This window comes from Typopeltis vanoorti, chromosome 9 (assembly GCF_054136105.1).
Source record: "Typopeltis vanoorti isolate ZY-2024b chromosome 9, IOZ_Tvanoo_1.0, whole genome shotgun sequence".
Classification (NCBI taxonomy): domain Eukaryota; kingdom Metazoa; phylum Arthropoda; class Arachnida; order Uropygi; family Thelyphonidae; genus Typopeltis; species Typopeltis vanoorti.
In genome coordinates, this window is record NC_143557.1 from 100,174,146 (window position 1) to 100,185,672 (window position 11,527).

General features: G+C 35.1%; 1 protein-coding gene across 1 annotated transcript; it reads right to left on the reverse strand.

The window, feature by feature from the left end:
• Positions 1 to 8,582: 8,582 nt before the first annotated feature.
• LOC150103300 (uncharacterized) lies at positions 8,583 to 11,287 on the reverse strand. Its single transcript, XM_090397473.1, has one exon. It carries the CDS (start codon positions 10,744 to 10,746, stop codon positions 9,793 to 9,795), a length of 954 nt encoding a protein of 317 aa, XP_090253599.1. The 5' UTR covers positions 10,747 to 11,287; the 3' UTR covers positions 8,583 to 9,792.
• Positions 11,288 to 11,527: the final 240 nt, after the last annotated feature.

Here is an 11,527-nt window from a genome sequence, read left to right on the forward strand (position 1 = left end):
CATATGATACTTACATTACATACATTTGTTTACATATAATACATGCATTACATACATTGGTTTACATGTGATATGTACATGACATGCATTTGGTTACATATGATACATCTTGGATGAGAACTAATTTCTCTACTTTCATCCTAGAAGCTTATATGTAAGCTTATCTGAGGATGACACTAGTTCGTTATTATTTATTGTTTTTTTTTTGCTGTGTTGGGAAGCTACGCAATCTATGATTGAGAAATTCGCGCGCGTGCACACACACACACACACACACACACACACACACACACACACACACACACACACACACACACACACACACACACACACACACACACACACACACACACACACACACACACACACACACACAAAAAAACTTGGAATGTATTGATGCGTCGCTGAACTGGAAGCCTGAACGAATATATTGTGTTTCATTTTCATTTCATTTCAAATAATAATAATAATAATAATAATAATAATAATAATAATAAAGGAGACAAAATTAGCCAGTGAACATCCGTTTATGAAATTTTCATAGTCTTAGGTGCCTTGGTTAAAATTATCAGCAATGCCACTGTTTCTCGGACATCAACAGACATCAACAATGACATTCTGAAAGTTGTTTGTGTTACATCGATGTCAAGTGTTTTACTTTTGGTTTTGATCAAAGGCGATGATTATTTAAAAAACCTTAACCCTGGCGGAGACAGGCATCATTCCTATTAAGAGGTTTAATCAGTTAACGACTGCAGAATAATCGATATTAGATTACCCCTAACGAATAGTTTCTTTATATCGGCATCTAATATGTTTTTCGCTATTAAGTGCAATTCTAAACGTGAACTCTTTCCCAAAATGGCATAACTGCATCTGGTGAAAGTTCAGCTATGTTTTCTAGCAGCATTGATTTTATAATCAAGTACAATTTAAATAAACGGCTAAAAATTGTTGCAAAGTAGTCACTTGGCATCATCAACCTTCTTTCGACTTAAAGTACTTTTTTATTTCCTTTTTTTTTTTTTTTTTTTTCCATTTTGGTCTTTCCGGTTATAGTCAATATAAGCAAAATTTTAAATATCTTCCTATATTGTTGAACATTTTATGAATGACAATATTGGTAATAGTGTCAGCCAATGAATGATTCAAAATTTCAGTTGTTAATATTATTATTTTTAAAAAAATCACTCTGTTCATAAGAATGAGTTGTTGAACTTCTCAGATTTCCTGTTAGCTTTTTTTTTCCGGGAAACAATTGTTGAGTCATAATCGGAAGAGCATGTATATGCCAACAATATTAACAGAGGAAATAGAATCGCATCAAGTAAACAAGGCACTTCATAATCTTCACTGAAATCTTTGCTAAAGCAGCAACAAGCGGTTTATATAAGAGTGTGCGTAGCATGAAACAAACGTGGACAGTGGTTCATCGAACAAGATAGTGACAATGTACAAGTGTTAACATTGTCGCCGAATTCTTCTGATCTGAATCCCATATAAAGTCTCTATGATTACGTGAGAGATGCATACCTCCTGCAACTTTCAAATGTCTTAGAGAGTCCATGACACTCCGCGTAGTGACAGTTCTTCTTGGACATGAGTAAGGGGGGGGGAGGGCTACCAACTATTAGGACAGTAGTCGTAATAGTTCGTAATAGTTCTGATCTTGAGAGTTCAAGAGTGAAATGTGTTATTCATATTAACCGACATGATTTATTTTACAAACTTTTATAATCAAGAAAAGTTTGTGCTTTGGCAAGTCGGTTTCTCTAGAAAACCAGCAACATATATATTCATTTATAATAATAAAAAATAGAAATATTTACTAGACAGCCATGCAGTGGGCTACTTCCATGGTTGCGGAAGACGAATAATGTTCGCGTGTCTTACAAACAAGATCTCTATATTCGTAATAGTCAGAATCAGATTCAGAATCAGAATCAGAATACGGGAAAAGAATTTAAAAACATAGCTAAGAAAACTTTTTCGAAATATTTAATTAAGATTTATTTAAATTATAGTAAATATAGATATTTAATCATATTTAAGTATAAGTCCTCAACAGTGGAAAAATAATATGATCATGATTCTTAGGAAAAAGAAAAAAAATGGAGTCAAAATAAATTTTTAAAAAATAATCACGCAGTCATATAATATTAAAGAAGAAATCATTTTCTGATAGAAATATAATATGTTATTGGACATACATATCCAAAGAGGACGGTATCATATTTCCCAAGCTAAATGCTGACAGCAAGTAAAAATATTGAACATAAATAAAACAAACAAACAAAAAAAAAAAAACTCCGAAAATGTACATTATTATTTTTTTTTTTTTTCTTTTTTTGTGTTAACCCTACGTTATCCTGAAGTCAAATCAGTAACAAGTGTATTCAGGTTAAATCTTGTTCATTCCGAAAGAATCCTACCAATGTGCATGTGTAGGTACGAACCTTGCTTGTTATCAGCATACACACCCACCCACACTCTCCAAGTATGAATAGTTCAGTCACGTGATGAGTGAGTTCGATGAGTCGTCAAAGATATCGTTTATCTATTATCACCACCAACACAAATTCGGCACTTCTATCTCTTTGCTTATCGTTCTTTTACAAAAGCAAAGGGAGAAAAACAAAGATATAAAACGACCCTTACTGAATAACACGTGTGTGCGTGTATTAGAAATGGTTTTACGGTAACATGCAACTGATGTAGAATATTCCTGGAAAAAGACGTGGGGGAAAGTTTTTCGGTTATCTCAATCAATTTGTTTGCAGTGTTATCCGAGCTTATGGCAATAACAAGAGTAATACCAACAGGATTTCCTTTAATTTCTCGTTCTTATGAAACAATTGAAACAGGTTGATTTTTTTTTTCCTTTTATGATATTTTTAGAAATGATTATAAAACCTTATACCGACTGAGAATCGAATAATAACAAAATGGTCACGAAATTGATTTTACATTACAAAAACTTTTTCATTAAGATAGTCTTTTATTATTGGCTGAGTGAAAATAAAATGAAAGCAAAGCTATGATATCTCAATGCATATTATTTCAAATTTTTGATTTATGAAATTTTTAAGTTTTCCTTTATTTGACTATAAAATATAGATGGATCTGTAATATTTTTATTAATAATATTTATTTTTATTAAATTAAAATTTAATTCTCTATATTTTAGTAATAATTCTTTTACACCCTTTTTTTTCTTCAAAGAGGAATTTACAAATTCTGATATATATGAAAGTTCGTGTCGTAGCTAAGAATTAAAGCTTATGTTTTCAACCTTCCAAGAAGATGGCAAGGCTGTAGTCAATGAAGTTCAAAGTGAGGTTTGGCTGTTGCTGTTACCCTCTGGGACGCAGAGATTCGAGAGTTTGAGTTCGCTCTCTTAAGGGAGCAATTTGAGTTTCCGGAGCAAGTGTTTTCCGGCACGGCCAGGTGACGGGGCTTTGTCGGTGAATGCTTTTCTTCGGAATATGAGCGGTTCTGTTCGGTGTTGATGAGGGTAAGGCCATCACTGAGTGGAACCAACGATGAGTTACTATGGAGTGGTCTAGGGATCGTCTTAAATTTTTAGAGTTGGCTTTACTTAAACATCGCCAAGAATAAAAGTGAGCATAAAGGATACATGTGTATCCGTAATTAAAATAGGCAGTAATCTTATAAATCATCGTCTATTTTTGTCAATCACTATATTACAAAAATTAATTAAAAAGTTATTGATTTACAAAAAAATGAATTGAAAAAAGCTACAACTTACAAAATAAAATCTATTTAAACAATTAACGCGCGGATTGATTTTTTTCTATAAAAATAGAAAACTACATTTAAAAAAAAATATATTAAACATTCTACTATAGAAACATTTAGAATACTGAAACAGGCTTAATTGGAAACAATTTTTTCCAATGCGACTCCGACCTATGAAAAGTTTTTATATTTTAGCCGCCCAGTATATATATTTTATATACTGGGCGGGCTATTTTAAAAATGATTTTTATTTATTATTTTATTTTTTATTATTTTTTTTTTTTTGAGCTGTAAAGAGAACAGTTACTTTCCAACTAATTGCTGTGGGCTGGCGATGAAATTTCTCAGGTGGGAAAGAAACATCCATAATAATAATAATAATCAAAATGAACAAATTATTTTTCACAAGACTGATGAAAATTTTCTAACAATCTTCTTATTACTTAAAAATTTCTGAACGAAATAAGAGTTGACCAATTATTTTTTTTCATATGGAAAATATAAAATATACTTTAGCTTTAACATAGTTTATCTTGTGTACTGTATTGGGATTTTTAAATTTTTGCGAACTAATTATAAAAAAAAAAAAATCAGAAGCAGCATTTAAAAGCTGCAAGAAAAATTTAGAATGAATAGTCTGATTCAGCAGTGTTCTATAAAGTTGTAGGTAGTTTGAATGCATGACGGATGAAGTTAGTCACGTGATTAGCTATGTTCGTGCATGGCAAATTAGGGTCGCTATTTACTTGTATGAGTAAGCACGGACATTAGGTTAACAGAGTTCACGCTTCAAATATAAAGACGTGATAAAGATTAGCTACTTACTACTTAGCATGGGGAATTATGAATACCATAATACGAAATGACTTAATTCACTTTTTATATATTTGTTAACTGCCAACTCGCTTCTGTAAATTTCTGTCAACATTTCATTTTGCATTGGTGTAAATATTTTTCACTGTTATTTTATTTTTACTTTGAATTTCATAAACAAAATAAATAAACGCTTTAACGTGTTTTCATTCTGAAGGATGCACTTTTTTATATCTTACTTGCCAGAAATCGGTAGGTAGATTCCGCCTCTTACCATCTCCGAGATTGAGTGGAGGATGTTTAGATATGAGTCGATGTTCCGAATGCCTTGCTAGCATTTGTTTGTGCATGTATGTACTTGCGAGGGATGATTCTATAGTCAATTTCGGTAAGGTAAGAGATTGAAAATTTGGATTTCTTTCAGTAACAATTGCTTGGCTAATGATCTACCAACTCTAGAATCAAATGAGAAAAAAAAAAAAAAAGTTTCTCTAGTCAGGAATTGAACAATTTTGTTTTTAAGTGCAATGGACTTTAATGTCTCAAGACATTAATGATCTAAGATCTTGTGCACCGCATTCAGCTTTAAGTAGGTGTGGCCCATACTGAGCCTCTGTACCCCAGTCTGTATCCACGATGTCCTTCAGTTAGAAAACTTGACTTCGAATTTAGAACACATGGAGTTTAAAAATATAGCACACAATGCAGATGGAATTAACAGTGTTATCATAACCAGTAAGCAAGTGTCTAAGAAGCCAAATTACTTGGTCTTAACAAGCCATTGAATCTAACACGAAAAGGTGGACGGGAAATGGATGGCCTATACTTGAAATCAGTCAAGAGTAGGATTATTTACAAGGAGAGTGTAATCTGCATGTTAATTGTGCAAGCCAACTGGTTGTTGTGTTTGATGAAAAACTTATTACAGCTCTCTGGGATAGAATCCGTCAGCAACATTTTTGCTGATTGGGTTCAATACTAACTAAAGAGCACGGATCGTTCCTTCCAATAGACGATGAACACTCCTAAAAGGATTAACAAGAACAGCTTTGAAAGCATCCATAACACAGCACTCTACTAACTAGAAACGCGATAACGTCCAGGAGGTAGATTTATACATTTACTTTTTTTTAATGTAACCCACACAGTGAGGCTGGAAAATTTGTACCATAACAGTTACATGTGGGGGGGAGAGGGGGGCAGGCAACAAAGAAATAAGGAACCTGTTGATATGAATTTTTGAATGAGTGGTGGTGTAGCTTTTAGGGAAAAACCGTTCCAAAGAACAAAGGTAGATGGAATAAAAGATGATGGTTGGTTTGGTGTGTTTGAAGCTGGATAATGAACAGTGGTTGATCAGCAGTTGCTCGCGTGCTTGTAGACTTAAGAAAAAAAGTAGATAAATATTGGGATATCAACCAATTCAGAGCAACAGCACCTATGAAGATACCTGTAGAAGACGCTTAAAGCTGAAACAGAATGTCTGTGAGAAAGCGACAGTAGTATGTGTGTGTGTGTGTGTGAGAGAGAGAGAGAGAGAGAGAGAGAGAGCCCCTTTTCTTTAGGAGGGATTTTGGTGCATCACTCCAAATTGCGAGAACAATCTTCTAAGCTAGGGTGGATATGGGACTTATATAGTGCTAGACGTTGTTCAAGCAAGAAACAATGTCGGCATTAGAGATGAACATCTAGTTTTTTTTTTTTTTTTTGAGGCAGAATAGCAATGGATGTGATGCTTCTATGCTAGGAAGGGTTAGAGGTGTAAGTCAGCTCGAGATGAGAAATCTGATCCTCCATGGAGATGCGGGTTTATCAAAGGTACGGAAAGATGAAGTGTGGTCGTTCTTGCGTGAAATAAGACAGGCCTGCATTTTGGTGGTATTGAAGTTGAAAAAGTTTTTTTCTCACCTCACTGAAAAATTACTAAGATATCTCTGTTGGAGGGCATGGATTATGGTAGATCTTGTTGTTTGGAGGGCTGCAGGGTTTGTCAAAGGCAAAAGAATGTATCATCATCAAAATTATTTCTTTCATTATTTGCTGAAACAGAAATAATTTTTTTGCTGTGAACTGCTGTCAAGAAAATAAAAAAGAAGAACAATTAAAATTTCCAGAAATAATTTTTTAAATAATATATGTTGACACCGAAAAAAAAAAGATTTATGACCACTTTTTTTATTGGAAGGTGAGTTTTCTTTTATTTATTTGTTTTTATTATTTTACAATATTTTCCGATTCTTGTAATGCCTGCTACACACTTGATAGCCTTTTAAAATAATAATTGTTGGGAACCACCACGACAACTTTTTTTTTTTTTTAATCGAAAGTGTTTGAGCGAGTTTACAATGTATGTTTATGGAAGGGAAATCAAAGTAGGGCGCCAAGAAAAACTTCAGGTCAAATCTTCGCACGTTAATCCAGAACTTTCTATATCCACTTGAAATTGCGATACTTTAATGATTTCGAGTGGTAGAGAAACGCTAATTGGATACTCAGCAAACACAATTAAGCATGCAGAAGCTATTTTGGAGACGATTCCAACAGCTTCTACCTTCTTTTAATGAACTTTGACAAGGAAGTCTACGAAATAAATTTCAAAGAAGAAAAAAAAAAAAAAAAAACTTTTGAAGATCATCACGTCTTATCAAAGCTCATTAAGTATATCCATACATGTACGTGCAAACACACACTCGTACTAGTGATGAACTAAATATAGTCAACAGAATATAAACTGTGGGTGATATGAGTGACTGTCGTTGTTTAGTGACCTATTTATTTCACTTCGAAATGCTGGAGTGGATTTTTTTTAATGCAAATACGATCAAGGCACAAACAACTTGACTTTAATGGAGTCTGTTTATTATTTGTAATTTCTATACATTAATAAGAATTTCGTTTATTAATTAATTTTTGAATATTCATTCTATAAAATGAGAAAAACAGAAAATTGATTTTTAGATACGAAGTCAATTGAGGAAAAAAAAACATAAATTTATCATAAAAGGCATTTTTATAAGCGTATTTATGATGTTTATATAATTTTCTCCATGTTTTATAGAACAGCAACATTGAGGCCCTTCTATTTAACAATGATATTAATACAGGAATCAATATCACGGGGCATTTGAAACTAACGGGACTTCTCAGTGTAAGTCTTGATGATGGTGAGAAACAATGATGGTGACAAAATTGTAGATATTTCTAACGCTGCAAAGTCCTTATTAATTATATCTGGTGAATCATTCGTCTTGTAAACTACCTCCAATACCATTCATATTGTGACAATAGAAATATAATAATGTTGGAAAATATAAAACTCCCGACTTAAATATTTATTAAATAGTATTCCCAAATCATTATTTAGAATGAAAGTTTTTAAAATGATTAGGAGATTCAGGTCTTTCAAATATTCGTATTCCACACTCGGTCAATGAGAAGGAATGATTGTAGTGAAGTTTATATATACTTATATAATTAGTAATAATAATAATAATTAGTAATTATTATTAACAATTACTAATTAGCAATTTTCGCAATAACAGATATGAGACATTATGTAATGTCCAAAATGCATTTTTGCAATAATTTGAATATTTTTCGAATTGTTTATTCCAGAGGCAAACCTCCCAACCGGCCATGAGGCCTATAGACGTCCAGCTAAATCTGGATACGATTCTGTAACACCCCATTGAATAACATGGATAAGAAGTGCAATTTGGTCTATTTCATCCACATCGGCCGGTAGGGAGGTTTTTATCCTCCCAACCGGCCATATTTACTTATATTTCAAAAAAAAATAAGATAAAATAAAACAATAAAGAAGAAGATGAGATGACATGAGACACAAATGTCCATCTTATTTTCAAACATGTAGTTGTTATATCTTTCATTATGATATTTACAATTTTCAATTTCAGTTATCCAAAATTGTGTTTGGATAATTGAAAAAAGTGTTTTAATTCAATTTATAATAACAACAAAACTTAAATAATTTGAGAACACACAACATATTTCATTACAAAGTATTCTTTATTTCATCCATTAAAAACAAATCTTATGATAAAACAACAAGTCCAGTAGTGATATTTACGAATACCTGTGGAGGGAGGGGGGGGGTCACATGAATTAAAAAGTGTGAGCATGGACGTTGCTTACTATAACAGCAGCAGCAGAAGAGAGGGATCACCCATCAATAATACTAAGAAGAAACGTTTAAAGACACATTACAAGACAACCAATTTGTGCATTATCTTTTTTTTCTTTTTTTTTTCTTTTTTTTTTTTTTACAGACTTTAACAACGACTTATATATGAGCTAGTTTCTTAGAATTTATGAAAAACAGCAATGGATAAAATTTAAAACATCGTAACATACTTTTAATTTTCTTTTTTTTAAAAAAATGTAACAGAAATGCAGTCGTAGTTAGGATTTTTTTTTTAATCTTTGGTCATATATATATACCCTTTTAAACAGAACTGTAAAGTGCAAAATAGTGACTCGCAGTATCAATATTCATATAAAAAAGAACAACAATCAGAATTTTATATTTCATCGGTTTTGTGTTTATCAGATGACTACGCCCTCTACAATTTCTTAACGTTGCAAGATAAAAGGAAAAAAAATGCAGGCGCTAGCCTACTAGTCCTAACTAGCGACTCAATTCTGTCTTTAAACTGGCTATAACAGTGGGGAGAAAAATGAAAAAAAAAAAATCCTTAAACTCTGAACAATTATTATCTGAAATTTTAGAACAACAAACAGTTCTGACTATGATTTTTATAACTAGTTATTAAATATATTAGACATCTCATACTGACCGACGCCAAAGATAGTAAAAATAATATCAGTTTTTTCTTTATGCTTCTCTTTCGCTCTCGAAATAGATAATAGTATCTCTTTACATTAAAATTAACACAATGTGAGCTAACCATCTGAAGTAACCGTACATCTGATTTGTAGAAGAACAAGTACCTCAAAACTTCATCCTTGATGGCATATTCTACAGTAAACAGTGCACTCGGACAGAGCACAACACATACGAGATCGGATATGTAGTGTAAAAGGCAACAGCACCCACCAACGGTGCAGCTACCGGAATCTTCGTAACAATCTATAGCAGCAAAACCACCGTTAGGCTTAACGTTAAGCCTAACACACGTTAGGCACAGGTGGTAGGCTGGACAGAAAGGAAACCGGTGGATCCAAACGCCATCGTCTCGTTCACAGTTCTTGAAGACCGGCGTGGTAAGAGTCCATCTGTAGAGTCTTAGCGATCTCGTTGTCCACGTTCTCCGGAGCCACTCCCACATTAGACAAAATGGACTTCAATACGTGTAGCTCTTTGGTCAACAGTTCGATGCGTTTGCGCAATAGGTCGTTCTCGCGTGCCAATTCGCTCACTTTGCGCTCCGTGTCTCTGGAACGTTGTTTCGCCTTCTCCCTGGACTTTCGTACGGCAATGTTGTTGCGTTCCCTCCGTCGTCGATATTCGTCCGAGCTCTTGTCCACCGATTTTTTCAGCTTGTGCTTGGAGGGTGACGTGACCTTTAGGGCGCCATGACTCGCCGAAAGATGAGGCCCTAGACCCGCCGACACCGTCCGGCCCAGATTCGGTAGGTAGGTACCCAGGATTTGATTTCCTACGGAGCTCGTGTTGCCGAGTTCAGCGTACGACTGGCGATGCTCGGAAAGACCGGTGTAGTAAATGCTACTACCGGAGCTGGAGGGACTGCCGTACGAACGCTGACTACAGCTGTTCAGATCCACGTGGTCCAGTGGTTCCCTTTTGATGTTGATACCTGCTTCGGAGCCGTAACGGTCAGTTCCGAGGTTTGACTGTTGCGGCATGGGGTATCCCGTGAAACCGTTAGTAGGGGCGTGCCCCTGAGAGTTCACGTGTGCGTTAATTGAGGTCGGAACGTTAAGATTTCTCTGGTTCTTGGCCTCAGTGAGAATGTCAGTGAATAAATTTACAGACTCATCTAAATTTGTACCTTGGTAATTGTCACCAATGTAGTTCTGCAGGTCGAACGACACCTCCGCCGAACTGAGGTCGGAGAGGTCTGGTACAGAACCTTCTCCTAAGTCCAAAGGGGGAGACTTGGTTAGATTCAGTTTCGTTTTCAAGTCGTCAACACTTGGGAACCCGTTGTCATACAGATGCGGAGAACTCATATTTTGATAGGCATAGCATGGCGAAAGATTGCGACGGTCCAAGTCAAACCAACTTTGTGGAGTAGCCGTTGTGAGTGGAAGGGCACTTTGCCCCACGCGCCGCTACAGTAAACGATTGCACCACAAGCGGCAACACACGACACTTATTAACTGCCGACGCGAGTCACACTAAACAAAAACACCCCGAAACGACAACTTTGGAAACTTGAATCAGAATGCAGCGAAATACGCTACACAACGTAGATAAGAGTGAGTGAGACCTTTGCGCTCCTCCTGAATGTATCCGTCCGCGAAAACTCAAAGAATCAACAGGTACAAGTAGCCATCCGCCTGTTGCACTCTTTCAGTGCTCTAACTCAGTGCGCAGTTTGCTACTTAGCAACCGACGAGTACACATACGCTTGCACAGCGACTTCTCAAGGTCTGTACGAATAGTAAACTCAAAGAACGCACTCGCACTATTTTCTGGACAGTGTCTCCTATCTTCCCGAGAAATAGTTTCTAAATATAGGTCATGCGTCACTTCCTCGACTTTCCATTGGCCTGAAAGGCCTCTTACCTCCGAGCCCCGTCATCTTTCCTGTGATTTTTGCTTCATCACCGTTTACCGACACGCTCCCACTAATATGTTCTATGTCAGTTGGGGTATAACATCGGGCTTGCGCATGCTAACTCTCCACCGCTTCATCGGAGCGATGAGTTTTGGGATGAAATAGAAAAAAATAAATAAATAAAAATAAAAAACCATCCTGTGTAAAAGAAGTCCGCTTGTTTCGTTGCT